General features: G+C 36.8%; 1 protein-coding gene across 11 annotated transcripts in view; it reads left to right on the top strand.

The window, feature by feature from the left end:
• The window catches only part of MYCBP2 (MYC binding protein 2), a 262,122-nt gene that overhangs the window by 27,270 nt on the left and 209,772 nt on the right, over positions 1-25,080 (top strand). For all 11 annotated transcript variants that reach the window (XM_028106119.2, XM_028106120.2, XM_028106122.2 and 8 more), the window contains exons 2-5: positions 516-591; positions 9,109-9,324; positions 16,660-16,813; positions 21,285-21,481. In XM_028106119.2, the coding sequence (XP_027961920.1) occupies positions 516-591; positions 9,109-9,324; positions 16,660-16,813; positions 21,285-21,481 (643 nt within the window). The remainder of the gene's footprint in view (positions 1-515; positions 592-9,108; positions 9,325-16,659; positions 16,814-21,284; positions 21,482-25,080) is intronic.

Raw genomic sequence — 25,080 nt, 5'->3', positions numbered from 1 at the left:
TTCAGGGGCGTCCTTCTGCTTAAAGAATAATTTGGTCTTAGGCCCCTGAGGTTGTGAAAAACTGGCTGCAGGATATGAGAAGAGTATGAGTTGGGGCTTTTTCTATAGTAGTTTAGTAAAAATTGCTTCCTATCCCTTTTTACACTGTAACCGTTGCAACTACAAAGAGTAGATTTTTCTGGGAAGGGAATATACCTGATATTTATTAGCATCCCTACTGTTGAATAAAATTTTAAAAACGTCATTTGATGCCATTTACCTTTTTTAATTTTATAAAAATAGTTGTAAAATTCAATTTTTTGATCACTTAATATATGTTTCTTAGCATTCCAGTGTTGTGTTATTATCTTAATAGCTACACTGTGTGTTAGTATCTTATATGTGCATCTAGAGTATATTGTTTCATAGAAAATTTGTAGGAGAATTATTCAGATATCTACTTTGGAAGCACCTACTTTTTGTAGCTTTGTATGCCCTAATAATGAACTTTCATAATTCTTTTTTTCCATTTTTAGGAATAAGAAAATTTTAAATAAGAAGAAGTTGAAAAGAAAACAGAAGAGCAAATCAAAAGTGAAGACAAGAAGCAAGGTAAAACTGCTGACAATTTATAGGGAGTAAGGACTTTTTCATACTGTAATTGGAATAAAAATTACAAGATTAAAAAGGTGTAACTAGCAAGCCATTTCATTTCTATTTTTTTATTTTAATTTTTTAAAAGCCCCTCATTACTTGGTTATACTATTTAGTTTCATCTTTGGAGCATTTCATGACCACTAGCCTGGAAGTTAGTATCTGGGTGCTGAAAATTATTTACTGTTTATTCATGTTATCTTTGATCACTTCTTTGGGGGAACACATCCATTTCTCTTCTCTTTTTTCCATTCGAACTACATGTTCTAGAAACAGAGTAAATTGGCTTGTTAATTGGGACTTGGATTTGGCCCATGCATATGTCATGAGTTAGGGAGAATCCTGGTGTATCTATATTGTTCTGAGCTTCTTTTGGTGATGGGTGGCTGTGCAAAAGAAAAGGCAATATGGAATATTTGAATTAGATGAGATCATAGAGAGCAAGGTTTTTTTTTCCCTATCTAAAACGGAAATCTTTTCTATTAAATCTTAAACATTTCACTTTCTACCAGAGTCTTTTCTTTTGAACAGTACTAAGAAGCCTAGACAGGAGAAAGAGGGGAGTCATAACTATGATTTCTGCACAACTCTACTTTTGGTTAAAGAAACAATAGTTTAGCTTGGCCTATATATCGTATTTAAGTTCTAAAGACAATTGTTTCCTGCCCTTTTTAATTAGTGTTCTTGCCATTTTGTAACTGAGAAAAATGTACTTTAAAGTAGTAAATCAAAAAATTAAATAAAAGTATAGGGGATGAAATTTATTTCACGGCTCTATCTTGAGACACAGCTGGATCCATCAGTAATGTCAGCAAATCTGTGTCTTCATCACTTGCTTCTGCTTTCTTCTGTGGGTTTATTATCTGTGGCTGAGAACAAAGGCTGCTGGCGGCTCCAACTTCATTTTCTTTGAGTGAGGGGCCATCTCCTTTATTAGTTCTAGCAGAAAGTCTTGGGTATGATTTTTGATTGACCTTCATCATTCATTTTGGCCTTGGAGATGGAGTACTTTGATTGGTTAGACTGAGTTATGTTTATAACCCTGTGATAGGTGATAGGTGATAGGTGAGCATCCTAATAAGCAGGCCATGTGAAATGGGAGGGGATAGTTACCCTACGGAAAATGTTGCTGGGTGGGCAGGTAAATGATTTATGTTCACTATATCATTTTTTATTACTTCTGCTTTTGGGATAAAAGAGGGAAATGGAGAACATTCTTAATATACTTGTTATATAGTCATTTCGATTTTCAACCTCTACCCCTTTTCCACTTTTTGGTGTTATGTGCAAAGGCAGAGTATGGGAATCTTGAAAATCTTTTTTAAGTTATTTTAAGGTTTCATTTAGTGATGTTCCTAAAAGTGGTGGCATATCGAGGAAGAGGTGGGAATTCAAGGTCTTTCATCCCCTTCAATTCTGTCTCTAACTTTGTGCCTTTAGTAATTCATCTTTCTTCTCTTGGCCTCAGGTTTTATATCTGCTTTTTAAGAGCACCGTGTGATAAGAGTGATACATAAAAAGTTACTCATTTTTTCCTAAAGCATTAATTGCATACTGACCATGTGCTGGCCTTATGCTGGGTATTTGGAATAGAAAGATGAGTAAGAAATGGTTTCTGCTTATGATGGGCATATAGAATAATAAAATAGTGTTGTTAGTCTCCCTGCCCTCTATTACTGTTTCTGGACTATTTTTCATTCATCTTTTTTAAAAAAGTTATTTTAAAAATGCCAATGAGCTTTTTTCCCCCATATATTTAAGAACGAGCATTTCTTTTCAGCAAATGAAATAAGATACCATTTAGCTATACCACTTTATTTCCTTGTTTATTGCTGTTATTGGCCCCTCTATTTCTTCTCATCCATTAGCCATCTCCTTCATTCAATTTCCTTCTTATTCAGAGTAGGAAGCACAATCTTTAAAAAAAAAAAAGTATTTAATCTGTATTAGTTCCCAACGGCTGCTGTAACAAATTACACAGACTTGATGGCTTAAAACAACACAAATTATTCTACAGTTTTAGAAGTCTGAAGTCCAAAATGGCTCTGGGCTAAAATCAAGGTGTTAGTAAATCTGCATTCCTTCTAGATACTCTAGGAGAGGATTCATTTCCTTGCCTTTTCCAGCTTCTAGAGGCTGCCTGCATTCCTTGGGTTGTGCTCCTTTCCACCTTCAAAACCAGCAATGGTTGGGTGAGTCCTCTCATGTTGCATTACTCCGACATGTTTCCGTTGTTACAGCTTCTTCTTTGACTGCCCCACCACCCTCTCTCATACCTAAGGACCCTTGTGATTGGTTACATTGGGCCCACCCAGATAATCCAGAATAAACTCTCCATCTCAAGGTCTGTAATTTATTCACATCTGCAGGGTACCTTTTATCATGTAAGGTGACACATTCCCAGGTTCCAGGGACCAGGGGGAAGATTATTTTGGAGGCCAGCATTCTGCTTACCATATCTTCCTTTCTCCTGTGTATATTTGTTGCACTCATCTGACAAAATTTAATCCTATACAAATCCAGGTGTTTTCTCCTTGCCTGCAGGTGAGTCCTGTGTGCTGCTAAAGGAGTTGATACCAATACACATTCATGATCACCAGTCTCAAATGTACCTTACATAGCTAGACTGTCTTATTTTTTCCTGATAAAATATTCTATGACTATTTCAAACCTTTGTCACTCTCCTCAAAGTTATGATAAATCCTAGCCTCTAACAAATGACTTCACTTTCTTACAGAGGAAATCAAATCCATTACACAGGAAACTTCTTCAGCATCCTGCTACTAAACATGCCTGGGTCTTAGGTTAGGATATTTAATAGCAGAATTTTGAAAGATATAATCAAGATTTAGAAAATTTCCATCAGTCTCAAGCATTTCCTCATCCTTTGCTGCATTCCATCTCTCCCTACCGCTGTGGCTCTAGGCAACCACAGATGTACTTTCTGTCATTATAAATTCGTTTTTATTTTCTAGAATTTCATATAAATGTGATCATGCAGCATGTACTCTTCTGTATCTGGCTTCTTTCCCTCAGCATGATTTTGCGTTGTGTCCATATAGTTGTATATATTAGCAGTCCATTCTATTTTATTTGCTGATGAGTATCCGATTATTTGGATATATCTTAATTTGTTAACCCATTTACCTGTTGATAGACATTGTGATGTTTCCAGTTTTTGGCTATCACAAATGAAGCTGCTATGAATATTTGTGTATTAGTCTTTGCGTGGATATATGTTTTTGTTTTTTGGGAGGATAAACACCTAGAAGTGGAATGAGTACATGCTGTTTCCTTCCATGATTTGCCAGAAGACTGATAAGTCTCAAAAGCAACTTACACTAATGACTAGGATTTATTACAGCCAAAGGTACAGAATAGGCAGCAGGAAAGAGAAATGAATAGTATTAGTGGTGTCTAGGGAGTTATGGCATAGGCTTTCTAGTCCTCCCTTGTCTGAGCACACAGGACATGCTTTCTCTCTGGCAGTGAACTACAAGGATATGTATGGAATATTTCTGTCCAGGAAAGCCCACTTGAGTCTTAGGATATGAGACTTTTGTGGGGGGGTTGGTCATACATAGACTTGTCCTGCTTTGCAATCAGCCATGATACGTGAAACTCAGGTGCACATCATCAGTCTTGATGTTTGTACAAAGCTGTTGAACAAGCCAGTAGGCATGGTCTACTGGCTCTGGGTGTATTTTACAAAACCATCAATAACTAACATAAAGAAAAGTCTAAAGACCACATTCCTAAGGATTGGCCCACAGTCAGTCCTGGTTCCCTTGGGGAAATGCAAGGAATAAGCAGTCATACCTGCATTGTTAACTCTTTCCTCATCGGTGGCATGGTAGATGAATGTTTAACTGTTAAAAAACTACTCAGACTATTTTCCACAGTGTAATTGTTGCATTTTACTGTTCCACCAGTGGTGTATGAGAAATCCAGTTGCCTTACATCTTTGCAAACACATGGTATCATTAGCATTTAAAATTTTAGTCATTCTAAATACATAGGGGTATTTCACTGTGGTTTTCACTTGGTTTTCTGTAATGATTAATGATGTGAACACCCTTTTATGTGCCTTTAGCTATTCATATCTTTTTATTGTGAAATGTCTTTCCTATCTTGCCGTACCTTTTTATAATTGTCTTATTACTGAATTGTCAGTGTTCTTTATGTACTCTAGATACAAGTCCTTTGTCAGATATCTGTATTACAAATAATTCTTCCTGTTCTGTGGCTTGCTTTATTGTTTTTGTATAGTGCTTTAGAAGAACAAAAGTTTTTAAGTTTCATAAATGTAATTGATTATTTTCTTACATATATGATTCATGTATCTTGTGTTTTAAGAAATCTTTGTCTATCCCAAGGTCACATAGATTTTTTTCTTTATTTTCTTCTAGAGATTTTATAGTTTTAGCTGCTGTATTTAGGCCTGTGGTACATTTAGAGTTAAGTTTTGTGTATGGTATGAAATAAGGGTTCATGTTCATTTTTTTTCATATTGGTATTCAGTTGATTGGCATCATTTTTACAAAGACTTCTCTTTTTCTGTTGAATTGTCTTAGCACCTTTATAAAAAATAAGTTGACCATATTCATTTGAACCTATTTCTGGAATTTATTTTTGTTTAATTGATTTATATATTTATCTTTACACCAGTACCACACTGTTTTATTTACACTAGTTTTGAATTCAGGTCATATGTCTTCCAACTTTGGTCTTTTTAAAAAAATTGCTTTAGTTACTTTAAGTCCTTTACATTTCTATATAAATTTTGGAATCAACTTGCCAATTCTATTTTTAAAAGTCTCTAGAATTTTTATTGGGGCTTCATTGAATTTGTAGATTTGAGGACGAGTTGCCATTTTAATGATATTAAATCTTCTAATTAATGAACATGGTTTGTCTCTATTCTCTTTTTTTTTTAAGATTTTATTTATTTATTTGACAGAGAGAGACACAGTGAGAGAGGGAACACAAGCAGGGGGAGTGGGAGAGGGAGAAGCAGGCTTCCCGCCGAGCAGGGAGCCCGATGCGGGGCTCGATCCCAGGACCCTGGGATCATGACCTGAGCCGAAGGCAGACGCTTAATGACTGAGCCACCCAGGCACCCCCCCTATTCTCTTTTAAGTTTTCCTTAATTTCTCTCAGCAGTGTTATTTTGGTTTTCAGTGTACAGAGCTTGCACATAATTTTATTAAATTTAACTGTAATTTTGTGTTTTTGATGTTATAAATGCAGTTATTTAATTTTTTAAAAAATTTTGAGATGATCATAGTAATGCAGTTGTAAGAAATAATACAGAGATCCTATATACCTTTCACTTGTTTTTTCCAATTACTGAGGTATTGCATTACTGTAGTAAATATCACAACCAGGAAATCGATATTGATCCAACCTACTGAAGTTACTCAGATTTCACCAGTTTTACATGTACTCATTTGTGTTTGTATGTGGATGTATATTTAGTTCTATGCAGTTTTATCACATGTGTGGATCTGTGGACCATTACCACAGTGAATACGTACAAGAGTTCTATCACAAGGATTCTTTTTCCTGCTCTTAAATAGAGTAGCACAGACATTACCCCACACTCACCCTCTCCCTAGCCTCTGGCATTCACCAATCTGTTCTCCATTTCCATAATTTTTTCATTTCAAGAATGTTATATAAATGTAATCATGGGGATTGGCCTTTGCCACGCAGCATAATTCCCTTGAGATTTATCTCAGTTGTTGCATATATCACTGGTTTGTATCTTTTTATTGCTGAGTAAGCATTCCATGGTAAAGATATATCATGGTTTGTTTAACTATTCACCCATTAAAGGACATCTGAGTTGTTTCTCTTTTTTGGTTATTTTGAATAAAACTGCTATGAATATTCATGTGCTGGTTTTTGAATGAATATATGTTTTTATTTTTTTGGTATTAATGTCCAACAGTGCAGTTGCTGGATTGTACTGTAAGGTGCATATTTAATTTTGCAAGAAACTGCCATACTTTTTTCTAGAGTGGCTGGATCATTTTACATTACCATTAACAATGTATAAGAGATCCAGTCTCTCTACATCTTCACCAGCATTTTGTGTTGTCATTATTTTTTTATTCTAGCCAGTCTGATAAGTTTGTATTATATCTTATTTTGTTTTAATTTACATTTTCCTAATGGTTCACCATAGTGAACTTATTATTTGCCTTCTGTATATCTTCTTCAGTGACATGCCTGTTCATGTCTTTTGCCCATTTTCTAAATTGAATTGCTTATCTGTTTGTTTTTTACTGTTGAGTTTTGAAAATTCTTCATATATTTTGCATGCTAGTCTTTTGTCAGTTATGCAAATATTTTCTCCCAGTCTGTAACTGAAATGCTATTATTTTTCTAAATTATATTTTCCAAATGTTCATTCTTAGTATGTAAATACCTTAACTTTTTTTAACATGATCTGGTATCCTGTGACTTTGCTAAATCCACACATATTTCTAGTGGCTTTTTTGCAGGTATTTTGATTCTCTATATGTCTTCCACAAATAAATTTGTTTTCTAGTAGGTAGTTCTTCCTTTCTAACTTACATTGTATTCCTTTTTTTTTTAAATTTTATTTATTTATTTGACAGAGAGAGATAGCGAGAGCAGGAACACAAGCAGGGGGAGTGGGAGAGGGAGAAGCAGGCTTCCTGCTGAGCAGGGAGCCCGACGCAGGGCTCGATCCCAGGACCCTGGGATCATGACCTGAGCCGAAGGCAGATGCTTAACAACTGAGCCACCCAAGCACCCCTATCCTTTTTCTTGGCTTATTACACTAGCATATCTAGTACAATGTTGAATCGTATTGCTGAGAATAGGTATCTTCTCCTTGTTTGCATCTTAGGGTGCAGGCATTCAGTCTTTTACTATGTTAGATGTGGGTATTTCAAAGATGCCTTTTATCCAGTTTTGGAAATTTTCTTTTATTCCTAGTTTACTTATACTTTTTATCATGAATAAGTATTTGATTTGTGTCAAATGCTTTTTCTATGTTTATTTAGAGTACCATATGTTTTTTTCTATTGTTTTTGTTGGTATGGGGAATTATACTGATTTCTCTTCCAGTGTTGGTACCAGCTGGTTTTTTGGTAGATGATGATGGTAGATCTTTTTCATACGTTCTTGGATTTGGATTGGTAATAATTGCTTGTTTTTAATACTTACATGTTATTTGTCAATTAACTTTGGTATATATTTTTTCTAACAAGGAATATTCCCCTTTTTCCCCAATTATTAATGGAAGAAGGGTAGAATTTTGAGACTTACATGTTATTTGTCAATTAACTTTGGTATATATTTTTTCTAACAAGGAATATTCCCCTTTTTCCCCAATTATTAATGGAAGAAGGGTAGAATTTTGAGACTTTCATGTTATTTGTCAATTAACTTTGGTATATATTTTTTCTAACAAGGAATATTCCCCTTTTTCCCCAATTATTAATTGAAGAAGGGTAGAATTTTGAGGTCAGTGTTTTTGATAATTGAGGTGTACTTCCTGGACATACTCTAATTTTTGGAACTTGCATTAAACCAGTTCTGTATATTTGTCATGTAAGTGTTGATCTCAAAAGTGTGATTGTTGTCTGATGAATAAAATACTGGGACAAAACAGAAATTGACTATTTAGTTTTAACAATTAAATTACCAAGCATGTGATTTTTAGTTTTTATTAAGACTGATAGCTAGGAGAGAGCTTCAGGAAAGCATATGTCCATAATCTGCAGAAATCTAATTTCCTAACTTTATCATTATTTAAAAGAGAATGAGGGGCACCTGGGTGGCTCAGTTGGTTAAGTGACTGCCTTCAGCTCAGGTCATGATCCTGGAGTCCTGGGATCAAGTCCCACATCGGGCTCCCTACTCAGCAGGGAGTCTGCTTCTCCCTCTGACCCTCTTCCCTCTCGTGCTCTCTCTCATTCTCTCTCTCTCAAATAAATAAAATCTTAAAAAAAATAAATGAGAATGAAATTAGAAAAATTGACTAAAATTAAGAGTTTTGTTTTTTTTTTTAGTTCTGATTTCTGTTTAAGTCCCTAAATCTACTTTTTAAAGAAATCAAAATATAATTCAACAGTTGTAGTAGGTCATTGAGACTCTAATACATCTCATGTCCCTTAGAAAAACACCAAATTAATATTCTGTGATACTACAACCGTTAAGCTTTGTTGGCTCTATTCCTACCATGGGATAAAAGGGCATTCCTGTTAGATTCTTTGCCACTCTCCAGCCCTTATCAGTTTGGTTATTGAAAGTAGTGAAGTGTGGAAGAAAGGGTTGTTACTATAAGTTGAGTCAGTAGACTTAGATTATCTTTGCTGTGTCACGTATTTGACTTCTGCAAGTCATCTAGCATGTCTAATCTTTAATTTTTTATTTGAAATGAGAATTGGTGATGATGGAAAAGAATATGAAATTGAAATATTATATTTTATATTGCAGTCTGAAAACTTGGAGAATACAGTAATCATACCAGATATTAAACTACATAGCAATCCTTCTGCATTCAATATTTATTGCAATGTACGCCATTGCGTTCTGGAATGGCAGAAAAAGGAAACATCATTGGCAGCCGCATCCAAGAACTCTGTGCAGAGTGGAGAATCAGATAGTGATGAAGAGGAGGAATCCAAAGAGCCCCCTATCAAGCTTCCAAAGGTAAGTCACTAAGTTCCACTTGGATGGATAACCTAGAGATGTTTCAACTATAGTACAAATATTTGTATTGCTAAAATACCTTGCTTTTTATAAAATTGTGCACTAAAAATTAACAGGGCTTATGGGTAAAAACAGGTTTGGGGCAGACCAGACTATGCAGCTTTGTAACTGGAGTGCTAACAAAGTCAGTAATTGGTAACTCAGTGGTGAGTACTTGGACAGCCCAGGAAAAAAGATCAGGGGCTTTTAATAATGTACAAAAGCAGTAAAGTGGAAATGGTGGCTTGTAAGCCTTGAGCCATTGCAGATAGAAGTGGAGCTCTGAGCCTGTGGGCTGCCATTAAGGTGGGCATAAGCAGAACTGCAAAGTACCATAAGCCAAGAGCCATAGAAAGCTGGGAGTGCTCCCTTCTGGGGAGGGAATCCGAGGTACAGGTATGCATTTTTATTTTTCTTGAACTAGAACTAGAAGAGCTCCTGGCTGTGCAGCTGCTGAGCTGAGAACTTTTGCCTTTCCTGCCTGAGGATATAATTGTACTCTTGCCACTTTGGCTCCCCTTGCCCTATGAAAAAATTACATATGAAGCAATAAGACTTCTACATTTTTCTGATATCATTCCCTATTTACCAGAGACATGTAAGCTAATTGGTGTTATAAAAATATGTGTGGTAGTAGAACAAGCTATTCTTAAGGAACTCCCTTCTATTTAAGTATTAGTATATTGTAAGACTGTAATGTTATTTTATATATAGTATTTTTTCTATATTGTAGGTATAGTTTGTATTTCTAACAAAAGACATAGACATTTTTAAAAGGGTACCTTTATCATAAATGATTTATGCATATTGCTTTTTTCTAAATATAGACATTTTAAAATGATTTCTTGTATCATAAATGATTCAGGTCTATTGCGTTTTTACTAAACTGATACCTTAAACCTATGCCTTGAAAACTCTTTTATACACACCCAGGGGAGCTATCATGCAAATATTTTGCTACTTGAAAATAGCAGCCAAGATAGAAAGTATGTTCCTGATCTGATTTTTTTTGTTGTTGTTGCGCATTTCATGGTGGCTATTTCTAAGTGCACCACTGTCCTTAATCATTACTGTCAGGTTCTTCTCACCTTATGCTCAGCGGATGACTTGCTTCCTGTTTCATAGAGTAAAAGAGGTTTTGTGAACTTCCTCAGCCTTTTGGTCAACCGTCTTCAACTATCCTTCTCTTGGGACTCTTCTTCCTTTAGTCTCTTTCTCTCTGGTATCCTTAGGTGTACCTTCTCTACTACTTCCTTTCTTCTACTTAAAACAATCAGGCTCATCTTTTCCATGTAAGTTCCTCTAGGTAGAGAATTTTCCATCAAGTACTGACATGTCACGAAATAGAGTACAGTGATTAAGAACCTGGGCAGTGGAGTCAAACTGTCCGGGCTCAGACACTCACCATTAAAAATACTAGCTCTGTGATGCTGGGAAAGTTATTTGCCTTATCTGTGCCTCAGTTTTGTTGTCTATGAAATGGAGATAACATCTACCTCACAGGGTTGTAGTGAGGATTCAGTGAGTTAATAAATATCATAGTTATAAGTAGTTAGAAGTATCAGGTTAGGTGCAAACACGGGCAAACAAGAAATTGTGTAGGTACAAATGAATTTGAGTTACTTTTCAAGGAACTCTTCAATTTATTAATAAATACGTCGGAGGAAGTCAAACTTCTGGACAGTCTGTGAGATCATGTGACAAGCGAGGGGGAAGAAGTGCTGAGATGTCTTTATGCAGAGGCACTCAGAATGCTGTGGGGTTTCGGCGTGGGTGGGGACTGGAACTCCCAGGTGATGTGTTTGGCAGTCATTTGCATAACATGAAGGATTGACACAGAAGAAGAGATGAGGCCTTCAGGATTTGAGGTGATGGGAATTTGAGGGCAGGTGAGAAATGTTAGCATTTTTCTTTTCCTTTTGGCCATTTCTGCTCCAGATGCTACTTTTTTCCATCAGTTCCTTTTCTTTGTAGTTGTTCCTCTCTTGCTCCTCCTGCATGTGTGGCTCTCACTTTCCTTCTTTTCACTGTGGTTTTTTCCTCTCCTACTCCTTTTCTCTTGCATAAATAAGATAGTTTTTATTCGTTGAAGTATCACTTCGATGCAATTTTATTTTCTCCTTGAATTTTAAAAGTTGAGTTGAATTTGATTATTATATAGACCTTGCTTGTCAGGTTTCTTTGCCTTTTCTTTTTTGTAGGTCAGCAATCATTGATATTTTTAAAAGAACTTTCTTACTGCCACCTGAATGCTTCATATTAAGTTTTCTACCTAAAACACAGATTTTAGGGGCACCTGGGTGGCTCAGTCGGTTAAGCGTCTGCCTTCAGCTCAAGTCATGATTCCAGGACTCTGGAATTGAGCCCCACATTGGGCTCCCTGCTTGGTGGGGAGCCTGCTTCTCTCCCTGCTTCTGCCTCTGCCTCTCCCCTCCACTCATGCTCTCTCTCTTTCTCTAATAAATAAATAAAATCTTAAAAACAAAACAAAACAGTTTTTACCCAGCTCAAACCATCTTTATCTGATTTCCAGATCCTCTAAAGTGTTCCAAGCTTTATAACTACATAATTTTTAATAGTTATTTTTAGGATTCATACTTCGCTTTCAGTCTCATTTATGCTAGTCATGCCACATATTTTGTTAAACTTAAGAAGTAAACAAGTCTATCTAAGTCTTTATCTTTTATTTACTTCTAAATTCTTTTTTGAGTTATACCAAGCTTTATATTAGGCCCTGAAAATGAAATCAGGAGTCACATTCCCTACCCTCAAGAAAGTTATGTCTGGTAGGGATAGCAGGCATGTCTAGTGACTTAAGGCCTACTCTAGGGCATGGTAGGTGTAGTGTAACAATAGTGGAGTAAGACTGCAGCGCTGACTGCAGATGCATGTGCAGGCAGAGGGAACAGCATCGTCGTAAAAGTACAAGCGCTCTGTTTTTGGCCAGAGTGGAGTAGCTGAGTAGGGTGAGGGGCAGAGAGCAGCATCTAGATTGGGAAGGGCCTTCTGTGTCCTACAGCCACTTTGAGATTTTGTCTTGTGATTTGGAAATATTGAGGATTTTGAGTGAGAGACTTTTTTTTTTAAAGATTTTATTTATTTATTTGAGAGAGAGAGAGAGAGGGAGAGAGAGCACAGGTGGGGAGGAGAGGGAGAAGCAGACTCCCCCCTGAGCAGGGAGCCCCACGTGGGGCTTGATCCCAGGACCCTGGGATCATGACCTGAGCCGAAGGCAGATGCTCAACTGACTGAGCCACCCAGATGCCTCTAAGCAAGAGACTTTGATCAGACTTGTATTTTAGTAAAGTTACATGGGTGCTAGTAAGACAGATCACTAGAGGGTGGTGAGATTAGAGCAGAGGGACCAGTTAGGCAGCTATTACAGTTGTCCACGAAGGGTGACTGACTGTTGGAATGAGGGTAGTGGTAGTGTTCAGCATAGAGGAAATATTAAGGAAGCGGAATTGACAGGAATTAGTAATTAGTTGATTATGAAGGCTGACAGAAGGTGAAATCTAAACATATTTCTGAAGTTTCTGGGTGGTAATGCCATTTACTGCAAGACGAGTACTGGAGGAGGAACACCACTTTGCTGGAATGATGAGGTGTCCCGTGTACACTATACAGTACACTATACAGGACTGAAGTTCCAGAGAAACGTCCCAGCTAAAAACAGAGATTTGGGAGCTATTATGGTGTGGGGGAAGAAGGTGAAAGGAAATTCTGTTAGAGATAGGATGGGGGTGGGATCAAGAACATTGCTTAAAAATTTTTAGCTTTGGAAAGTTCTAAGAACACTCCTTTTGGGTATGAAGAGAAGGGAAGAAGGTGGTAGTAGTCGACGATAGATTTGTATGTCAGAGGACAGGAACTTGGACATCTCACAGCCGGGTCTTCTGAGAGGCAGAGTTCTTCCTCTTCCTCTTTTTGCCCTCCCCCTCCTCTGCTGCCGCTCTTTCTCCACCCTTTCTTTCGCTGCCCTTAGATTTTTCTTCTTTATTATTTGTAAATGTCATCTCTACCAAATATTTGCTTTATATAAAAAATCCTGAAAGTCAGTATACTTTCCTCTGTGGTAATATATAAATCTACTTTTGGTTTCCTCTCCAGTTTTTTTTAAATGTATTCTGGAAGTATTAGAATGGATTCTAGGACTTTAAAAACAATTTTTAACTTATAGTTGACATGCAGTATTATACTGGTTTCAGGTATAGAGCATACAGATGATTCTGTACATTTCAGAATACTCACCATGATAAGTGTAGTCATCATCTGTCACCACACAACATTATTACAATATTATTGACTATATTCTCTATGCTGTACTTTTCATCTCCAGGACTTACTTACTTTTTAACTGGAAGTTTGTACCTCCTAATCCCCTTCATCTATTTTGCCCATCCCCTACCCCTTCCCTCTAGGACATTTTAATGGAACAAGATACAATTTCTAATGGCAAAGAATTTATTATTCCATCTAAATGTAACTAAACTTTTATGTTCATACTTGTTAGTGAAATAATAAAGTCACTTTGGGAAATAATATGATTTGAGGAGAGCAAAAATAAAACCTTGAAAAACTCATTTTTCTTTGGCCAAGCATGTTTTTATCTTACTTTTCCCAGCAGTGACATTGGACTAGCTGTATCAGATAGTTATTTGGGTTTGTGTTCCTTCAAGTATAATAGAGAGCCTTCAGGATTTAATTATTTGAAAGCAACTGTAAAAGAAAAATTCGGTAAATTTACAAAAGTCTATTTTCTGAAGAGAAGTGGAAGATTATATGTTGGGTAGTTGGTTATGGTTTATCATTGAAAATATTGAAGCCTAGGGGCACCTGGGTGGCTCAGTCGGTTAAGCATCTGCCTTTGGCTCAGGTCCTGATCCCAGGGTCCTGCGATCAAGTCCCACTTTGGGCTCCCTGCTTAGCGGGGGTCTGCTTCTCCCTCTCCCTCTGTGTGTGCTCTCTCTAGCTCTCACTCTTTCTCAAATAAATAAATAAAATAAAATAAAAAGGCCTCAATGTGTAAAGTGCAGTTTCAAAGTTCATACATACTGTTAATACGCTCAGCCAAACCTCAGGGGAAAACACTTATTTCACAGCATCTTTTATTTCTCAGCTCAATAATTCAAAGCTAGATATGTTGGAGAACTTGAGGTTGATTTTTATTTTGTTGTATATTGAAAAGATATCGCTATTCTGGAAACGAAGTAGTTTTCCCCTTACTAAAAAATTTTTTTGTGAAGTAAGGTACAGATGAATAGTGGGAATCTACAGTGGTTAACCTAGACAGATGGGTAATTTCTCTCTCCTTATCATTTGACTAACATTTTATGGGTATGTCTCACCAAAACCAGCCAGTGTTCTATTCCTAAGCAGCATACCTGAGTTCTTTACTGTCATACATTTGTTCTTACACCCTAAACTTACCAGAGAGACAACTCAGGAACTTGTTCAGTAGTAGCCTTACTCTTTTTGGTAAGGTTCAATACTTTCTCTGTTACTGTAGGGATTTTATATAAATAAACCCTAGCTAAGAATGTTATCTGTGAAGATTCTCCTTTGGCTTTTGAAAAGTCATGATTGGTAGCAGTAGAGTAAGCATTCTTGAAGACTGAAAGAATATAGTAGTCTCCCACTGGCCTGAGAATAGAGCTCCGCGTTTTGTGTTTAGGAGATCTTTGAGTTCAGATTCATTTCCTGTAAGTACATAAGCAGATAGAAATCTTGAACAGTGTGTTTTTATTTTTTACTCTATTCCAGGAAGAGAAACTATATCAACTGGAAAATTTCCACTGCTTAGTGCATTTAATCAGTTGAAACTTTATACAGGCAACTTCTGTAATCTTAGTTACAACTAAGTCTGCTAGAATTTTAGATAACTTCTCTAAAAACAGTCCTGCTAGTTATTTTGACTTTTCAGTCATATCTGTATTCTTCAGAAACCATGTAAATGATAATCAAAACTGCAACTGACTTTCCTGCAACTGATTTGACCGTTGTCTGGAGATATATTTCTGAGTTGCAGTGGTTTTTAGCACACAACTGAGAGAGCAATTAAATATTTATATATGCCTATCATGTGTCAGGCACTGGGCTAGCCACGGGAGATATTAAGCTAGTTCACACATGCTCCTTGTCTATGAGGAGACCACAGTTTAGTTATAAAAAAGGAAACAAAAATAGTGAGCTAACTATAATATAATAAATGCCATAACAGAAGTCTCTCAACTGGGTAAGAGTCATGTACAAGGCTGATTTATTCTGTTAGACTATAAATTCTTAGAAGACAGGGACTAGTGTAATGTGTATCTTCATATCTCCTGTAGTGAGTTTGCCAAATAAATGCTTAGGAAATATTTATGTAATACATGATTAATGCACAGATCTCAGCCTAGAGAATATTCTTCTACTGTTATGTCCAATAGAATTAATGCTTTGATGCATTTGTACTAATTAGTCTTGTTTTAACTTTTTCTGTTACTTCTCCAAATAAACACCTTCTGAAAAGATCTTATACATCTATTTCTCAGAATATTGTCACTGACTGAGAAATGGGATTTCATTGTTGTTCTGTCAGTCCTCTGAAGGTATCTCCCAATACCAGGTCATCACATTTCTCTGTCAATCTTTAGCTGCAGATTTCTCTCTTTTGCTAGATAGTGAGTCAGATTTTTCCTTGGTCCTGATGAGGGTGATAAGATAATTAAATAGTAGTGATCTTTTAAGTATGCAGTTTTTAATTCTTTTTGTGATAAATCCTACAAGAAAAGGGGAAACCATCAGTAAATAATAAAGTGATTGTACCATCATAGGAAGGGCTAAGATGAAAAAACTCCTTTTTAAATCTCTTCATTGTATGAGTTATGTTGACTTTTTCTGGCCATAAGTAACAATTGACATGACTTTTAATGAAAGAATGCTGATTTGTACTTGAGTACAGGCAAATGAACTTTTAAATTAATAGAGTTTATTTTTTCTGAGTGAATGTAACCTAGTATCTAGTGCACTCTTAACAATTTTCATAATTTTTCTTACGGCTTCCTTATGCTATAACTACTTATAAAGTAGTGCCATTATTTTTTAACCTTCCATATGACTAGATGGTTTTCTGAATCTTGGGTGGTTGTGGTTTTTTTTTTTTTATGTGTTTCTGTTTTTGCTTCGTAAATATGGCAGCATTAATCATTTGCTGTGTAAATAAGCTGTACTGGTTGAACTGCCTGGAAAGTGTTAATTGGCTTACCTGTTATAAGGTACATATATATTATTATTATTATTTTTCATCTTAAACAGATCATTGAGGTTGGACTTTGTGAAGTTTTTGAATTGATCAAGGAGACGCGATTTTCTCATCCATCCCTATGCCTCAGGAGTCTCCAGGCCCTGCTTAATGTACTTCAGGGTCAGCAGCCAGAAGGCCTCCAGTCAGAGCCACCTGAGGTCCTAGGTAAGAGCTCAGGGCATTAAATGAAGTCTTTAAATGTAAATAGCTTCTCCTATGAAGCATATACATGTAGCAGCTTGTAATGCAGTTTTGTTTTTGTTTATGTTTTTTTAATTATGGTATTAAAACAGCAGGGGTATAAATTTTAAGGTATTTTGCTATGTTCCACTAGAGTTACAGTTTAAGACTTACAGTTCATGAACAGACATTTCTTGATTATTGTGATGATGGGGAAAAAGCGAAACATTAATTGTTGGAACCCAGAAATAATCCCAAGCCTTATAGTTACTATTAACTTAAACCATTCTTGTTAAACCTTAGGCCAAAATAGTGAACACTGACTTTCTCTAACTTTATGTGTTATTCTGGGTAGTTAAAAAAATGGGAAGAGTGGAACCCGATGCTACCAACCCAAACAGCACATCTAGTTTCCCAACAGAGGGCATTTCTTCTGTATTCATTGTAAATAAAAATCCATTTTTCTTATAGACAATGCTTTTGAATTAGTAGCAACTTCCAATAAGTAAATATGTTTGCTTTTTGTAAAATGTATTTGGATTTTTTGAATGCATGCCTTTCGTGTTACTGATAAAGGTTCAACACATAATCCAGTAAGCAAGTTAGCAGCTCTTGAGGAATAGAAATAGAGATGGGCCATAAGTTTGAAATTGGCTGTTGTTTTTCTCTGATGCTAACCATGGGCCTTGAAAGTCTAGAGTTTTCCTAATCTCAAGCATTAGTTCATATCTGAGTCATGTAGGTCCTATCTGTGGAGTTTCTGACATGGGGCCCAAGAATTTGCATTTAGAATACATTTCTGGGTAATGTGCCAGCACAGCTCACCTGGGGACCACACTGCTGGTCTGGACTAGAGTTTGATCTTTTTTTCCAACTTGGTTATTTGCTGTTTATTAGATCCACATGTAAGAACCTAATTACGTGTCATACTGGTTTTGTTTTGGTCATGGTTTTTTTGGAGGGGAGGGAATCAGTTTTTGTGTTTGATTTTTTTTGTTTGGTTTAGTGGGGGAGGGGAGTGTTTGCCAGGAAAACAAGCTGAAGATTTAAGAAAAATAATACCCTCCCCCACCCCGTGTTATTAAATACTACTATACTACTAAATAAAAGCTGTCATATGGCACGTTGTTGATTATTGTTATGATAACACCAATGATTATATTACTATTGTGATATGTTACTTGACATCACAGCATCTTACTAAAGCTTTTATTTATTTAATTGATTTAAAAATATTTTGCTGTTCTTAACTCTGGTTTGTCAATTAACAATAATTGAAATATTTAAAATATCCACTAAAACCTGTATATCCTATTTATTACTTTGAATAACATGCTGATCATTTCTTTTTCCTAGATCTTCTGGCATACCCTTGTCTTTTATCAGTCGTTACACATCTTATTTTGTATCCAGTCTATATATAAATACTCCCTTTCCTTTATTCTTTTCAAAACTGATCTTGTTCATCTGTTTTTGAAATTATAATGTGTGCTTTAGCTTAATCATCTTCTAGCTATCAAAACTTTCACCTGATTAATTTGTCTGGTTTTGTTTTTGTTTTTGTTTTCTTGTTAACAGTTTCAGATGCTGCTGTACTTCTTTCGTCTCTCTTTTATCCTTTCAGGGTTTACTTCTGATGTCTTTACCGCTTTGACTTATTTTTCTATTGAGGCATTTACCATCACTTTATATTTCTTATTTTGTTAAATTAGCTCAAAGAGGGCGCCTGGGTGGCTCAGATGGTTAAGCGTCTGCCTTCGGCTCAGGTCATGATCCCCGGGTCCTGGGATCGAGTCCCGCATCAGGCTCCCTGCTCCTTGGGAGCCTGCTTCTCCCTCTGCCTCTCTCTCTCTCTGTCTCTCATGAATAAATAAATAAAATCTTAAAAAAAAAAAAAAAAGCAGCAGCAAACCCAGAGCCACAGCTCGGTTATGTAAAAAAAAAAAAAAAAAAAAAAAAAAAATTAGCTCAAAGATGTAGTTTGGCTGTTTAAATTTCTATCGAAATCTATCTCTGTTTTTTCTTTGATGTAATAGCATAATCACATTAATACACTTCGGGTTTTTTTTCATGTTATTCATAAAAATACAGGTATATATGTATCACTCTTACTGTCAGGGTAGTTTGATTATTATACACCAAGCTTCTTTTAGCAGATAGATTTTGATTTAGAAATTGTCTAGTTAAAAAAATCATTCTTCTTACATCTATTTTACTGTTCATTTTAAGGTTGGAATATATGTTCTTAAGTATTCATGTAAATAAAAGTATCTCCTGTGTTCCGTGCAAAAGCGTATAATTCAGGGGTGATCAGTACAGACATCGTTGCTGTTATTATGGGACTTAGCATCAGACAGTCAGACACGTGTGATTGCAGATTGGGTAAATAGTATGGGGGACAGTAGAAGGAGTTCTGGGAATCTAACATGCTTCCTTGAAGATGAGACATTGGCGATTTGAAGGATGAGTAGGAAGACGTTAACTACCTTTCTAGGCAGAAAGGACAGCATGCAGGAAGTCTCTGGGACAGGAAGGAGAATGACTGGCTAGAATGTGGAGAGTGAAGGGAGGCAGGGCTTTGCCATGGGTGAGGAGGGAGGCAGGGACTAGACCATGTGGAGCTTCATAGGCCATGTTAAAGGAGCCCGGTGGCTATTGGTCCAGAAGAAATGGAAAGTCACTATTTCCTTATGCTTAAAAAAGTTCTTTATTTTATAGCACTTACACTGTTTCCTTCCACTTGAATCTAACTTTTTTGATGACAAGCATTCTTTGTCTTGTTTCCCGAAGTACTACCACAACCTAGAATAGTTTTTCATGTACAGGAAGAATTCAGTAAATATTTCCTGAGTAATTAAAAGATGAAGGGGCAGAAGGATAATGATGGAAGGAAGGATGGACAGATGGAGATAGGACAGATGAAAGGATGAGGGGAAAGAAGGATAGTTGGAAGGGAAGGGCAAAGGGAAGGGAAGACTGAAGGATGTACAGGCAAGTGAAGAAAGGGAGGGAGAACGTAAAGAAGGAAGAGGAGCAGGAACGAACTAACAGGAGTGAACAGATTTTAAATAAAAAAACAGATTTTTGGTTTAAAAATTCTGTTTGGCTATAAAGGGGCAAAAGTGAAGGTAGGAGCTAATTTAGGAACACTTTGTAGTAGTCCAATTCTAAGGTGGTGATAGCATGCATTGGGAAGATGGTCGTGAGATGGAGCAAGCGGGGGAGGCATTAGGAAGCGAAAGTGACAGGCTTAACTGGGATGAGAGACACAGGAGATGAGGGAGAGACAGAGGAAGGCTAACTTTCTGTGAGTTAGCGAATAAACCACACATGGCCTTTTAGTTTTCAGAGGGTTGCAGTACACAAATTCTCTTTCTCTTGCTCTCTTTTTCCCTCTCCCTTTCTTCATCTTCCTCAATTTTGCAGTCTTTTTCTGACTGTTTCTTTCTATCTTGAGTGCTCACTCTCTATAAGGATTTTCAAATTTCCCTTCCCTTCTGCTGAAGAAATACCTGAAAGTCTGTTGATTCAGTCTTGGTCAGAGTTGTTTAGGGAATTTTGTGTGGAAACTTCTTGTGGCCATAGAACATTCGGGTGTTACTTTACCATCTTTGCCACTAAATGGCTTTATCATTTAGGGAAAATCTCTTTATCTCCCTGTCTCAGTTTCATTGTCCGTTAAAGGGGGAGGACATCTGTCCTATTGACTAGGAGGTTTTTCTAGGGTATAAAATGAATTACAGGGGGCGCCTGGGTGGCTGTTGGTTAAGCGACTGCCTTTGGCTCAGGTCATGATCCCAGGGTCCTGGGATCGAGCCCCGCATTGGGCTCCCTGCTCAGCGGGAAGCCTGCTTCTCCCTCTCCCATTCCCCCTGCTTGTGTTCCTTCTCTCGCTGTCTCTCTCTCTGTCAAATAAATAAATAAAATCTTTAAAAAAAAAAATGAATTACATACTCTCTTTATAATAAAAATGTGAACTGCTATTATGTTAGCAATAAAGCAACTTTACATTAAAACAAATTATAGCATGTATTTTATGTATTCTTTTTGTTTTGCAAATACATAATTTTCTGGGCACTTATTAACATTTTAAGAAGCTTGTATTCTTCCCACTCTAAAAGGTAACATAAGTGCAGTGAGTAACCTGTTACTCGAGAGGGTATTTCTTGAATGCGTGAACGCCTCAAGACAGCTTTCTTTTAAACAACCTGGGATAGACTCCATTTTTTTATTTACAAAAATAAGGGGTTGAACTAAACGTTCTCTAAGGTGCTTTTTATTATAAATATTCTAACTTTTCAGGGAAAAGGGTAACTAGAAAGGAACTAATGCAAAGTAAGTGTTCTAGGTGCCTTAAATATTTATTTTATAATGAGGCAAGGTATAAATAAATAAACAGACGCATGAAATGTTTTGTATGTCGAATGAATATAATTGAATTTTATTTTATCCACAGAGTCTCTCTTCCAGCTCCTTTTGGAAATCACTGTTCGAAGTACTGGAATGAATGACAGCACAGGCCAGTCTCTGACAGCGCTTTCCTGTGCTTGCCTCTTTAGTCTGGTGGCTTCTTGGGGAGAAACAGGAAGGACACTTCAGGCCATCTCTGCTATCCTCACCAACAATGGCAGCCACGCTTGCCAAACAATACAGGTATTTCATTTATAGCTGCTGAGAGGGTTATAAGATGCCAAGTTGGAATTTCACCTTAATTTCTGTTAGTAGGAGTCCCCTGCTTTTTCTCACTCATTAGAGTGGTTTGATCTATCCAAGGTTGATATATAAGTAATCCACAATATATAAAGGTAATAAAATGAAATTTGGCAAAAACTCTTTAATCTTTAAGCTGGTCTTTGTGTCAGCACCCCAGCCACCTCTTTGCATTGTCTTGTTCTGTGCTCTCCCCCACTTCCCATCTTTCCCAGAATTTTTAAGTATTGTCAGTGCCCCTAACCCCTGCATTGTTCAAGGATCAAATGTAGTCTTTTAATGAGTTGATTTGTTTCTGAGCTGCTTCATCTTTACATAGAACATTTTAAGCTTTTAATATCTTGATTGTGGAATAAGCTCTTTATTGTTGTTAGTGGTGGGAAATATAATTCTCCTAAAAGCAAACTTGATTTAATTCCTTTGGATTGTTCTGGAAAGTGAGTAAGAAGTTACAGTTTTAAGTCTCTATTATGTGCTCTTCACGGGCCCCTTGGACAACCTCCAGAACAGATGGAAGGGCTGCTTCAATCCTGTTATTAGCAGGCGAAAGATAGCAGAAGGGGTATGTGGGTCATTTTCTTGGACTTAATTCAGCAGTATTGAACTCTCCTTGTCAAACATGAGCAGTCCCCTTACTCTAGATTTCTATTCTTACTCTTTTCCCTTTCTGCCCTGCCTGAAATCTTCTTTTCCCTTTTTATGATCCTTAATTATTTTGAAGTTCCTCTAACGCGGTGGTTTTCAAAACTGTTCTGCAGCTGTGCTTTGAGGTTTGGCAAAATTTTAATTTAAACACATGCTTAAAATACACAAATAATTCTTAAATTTTAGTGAAATAACACAAACATTTACATATCATACACCAAATTTTTTAAAATAGAGTGACCATAAACACATGAGCTTATTAGGCATTGTGTGATTTATTTTTGTCTGTAGACTCATCTCAGAGGATACGAGGTGGAGTCTAAATGATGAGTTGAATTGGCCAGAGGAGGTGTTAGTGTTGGGGATGTGGAGGGAGAATGTTCTTGGTATCCATGTGCTAAGGCAGGAAGATAAGAGTAAGAGTGGAATACTGAAGACTGAAAGAAGTTTGGTATAGTTACAGTATTTAGAGCTTCCAGCTAACAGAGACAGGACTTGTGTGCATATCTGTCTGACTGTAGTATTTGCTTAATAGGCACTAGCCTGTGCACAACGGCTAGATCCCCTGAATCAAAAGCTAAGGTTCTCTATAGACCTGCCCCGTCCCTGCATCCCTGTCTCCAGCCCAAACACCATATTAAATAATGCCTATTATCTTAACATGGCTTACAATGTTCCTCATGATTTAGTGCCATTCCACCACCACTTCATGTCACAGAACTGTCTTGGCCAGGCTATGGGTGGAGGGAGAAAAATCTTCCCCGAGAATGTATAACTCTAACATCTCAAATTCTTTTGGGATTCAAATGCATATTACTTACCTTGTTCCAGAAAGCTTAAGCTGAGAGTTTAAAATAGGGCAGGGATGATAGTACTATGAAGTACCTTATTATTGAAGGAGACTAAAATCCTTTTTGGAGGAATGAACTCCAAGCTTCAGAGGCTTCCCACAGACAAACCACATCTGAGCTCACAAACAAAAAGCACATAGAAAAAAAGGCACCATCATTTGGAGTTAGTAGAAACAAAGTACTCTTTAGGGGAGCCTGGGTGGCTCAGTTGTTAAGCGGCTGCCTTCGGTTCAGGCCCTGATCCCAGGGTCCTAGGATCGAGCCCCGCATCGGGCTCCCTGCTCCGCGGGAAGCCTCCTTCTCCCTCTCCCACTCCCCCTGCTTGTGTTCCCTCTCTCGCTATGTCTCTCTCTGTCAAATAAATAAATAAAATCTTAAAAAAAATAAAAACAACTTAAGTACTCTTTAGAAAGCATGAGAGAAATAGAGTCATGTTTAAGAAACATGTTAATTTCTGCTCCTCCCTAATCTCCACTAAGGTTCTAATAAAGAAATTTTTTTTAAAAGTATAAACTTTTAAGAATGGGACATATTTTTGAAAAATAGAAATTGGGGAAAGCTTAAATTTAAGTTCCTTAAGAGGCTAATGCCCATAGAAAGTAAGTTGATTTTCACCTAAAACTCCAGATAGGATTTGGAATTGGAAGTAATAGGTACCTAGAAAGTGGTGGTGAGGGCATGAGGTGAAAATTGATTGGAAATCTGTATAATGAAAAGTAGAGAACCCCAGAGCCGGTTTTTTTTTTTTGCCCTTCGTAGCCAAGCAGCTGTCCTCTCATCCCCCAGAGAGATAGGTTTGCTGTCTAAAGAGCCAGAGAGGCCAGGGGAAACTAGCCACAATTGAGAGTGGAATTAGGAGCTAGGCTGAAAATGGAGATTTAATGAAAGTCTTTGTATTGGTGATGAAATTTCTTAATCCTCACTAAGTTTCCAGAACAGTGGCCATAAGACTTATTATAGCTTCTAGGAAAAAGACTGGCAGATTCTTCTCTGGAGAAAGAGTGAGAAAAGACCCACAAATGCAGACATTTGGGGGGGGTCCTCCAATGAAACACTCAATCTTGGTGTGATCATTTTGAGGTGAGCTCAAATCAGGTGATCTGTCAAATCCTGTCCATTCATACCGAGCTTCCTACCATTTTTTTTAGTAGCTTACTCTTAAAACTAAGTGTACAACCAGATTATATGTTTTTTGGGTGTTGAGTCTGGCAAGTTCTTTATAGATTTTGGATACTAACCCATTATCACATATGTCACTTGCAGATATCTTCTCCCATTCTGATGGTTGCCTTTTAGTTTTGTTGATTCCTTTTCTGTGTAGAAGTTTTTTATCATGATGAATCCCGTTTTGCTTTTGTTTCCCTTGCCTCCAGAGATATGTCTAGTAAGAAGTTGCTATGGCTGATGTCAAAGAGGTTGTTGCCTGTGTTCTCCTCTAGGATTTTGATGGTTTCCTGTCTCACATTTAGGTCTTTCCTCTCCTTTGAATTTATTTTTGTGTATGGTGTAAGAAAGAGGTTGTTTCATTCTTCTGCATGTGGCTGTCTACTTTTCCCAAATCATTTGTTGAAGAGACTGTCTTTTCTCCATTGGATATTCTTCCTTGTTTTGTCAAAGATTAGTTGACCATATAGTTGTGGGTCCATTTCTGGGTTTTCTGTTCTGTTCCATTGATCAGTGTGTCTGTTTTGTGCCAGTACCATACTGTTTTGATGACTACAGCTTTGTAATATAGCTTGAAGTCTGGAATTGGATGCCTCTAGCTTTGCTTTGCTTTTTCAAGATTGCTTTGACTATTTCGGGTCTTTTGCGGTTCCATACAAATTTTAGGATTGTTCTAGTTCTGTAAAAAATGCTAGTAGGTATTTTGATAGGGATTGCATTAAATGTGTAGATTGCTTTGGGCAGTATAGACATTTTAACAATATTTGTTGTTCCAATCCATGAGCATGGAATGTTTTTCCATTTCCTTGTGTCATCTTCAATTTATTTCATGTGTTCTGTAGTTTTCACAGTACAGATCTTTTATCTCTTTGGTTAGGTTTA

Source organism: Eumetopias jubatus, unplaced genomic scaffold (genome assembly GCF_037043125.1).
Source record: "Eumetopias jubatus isolate StellerSeaLion01/CBP00866 unplaced genomic scaffold, mEumJub1_p1.0 scaffold_3, whole genome shotgun sequence".
Lineage (NCBI taxonomy): Eukaryota > Metazoa > Chordata > Mammalia > Carnivora > Otariidae > Eumetopias > Eumetopias jubatus.
This window is presented reverse-complemented; position numbering and strand designations above follow the sequence as displayed.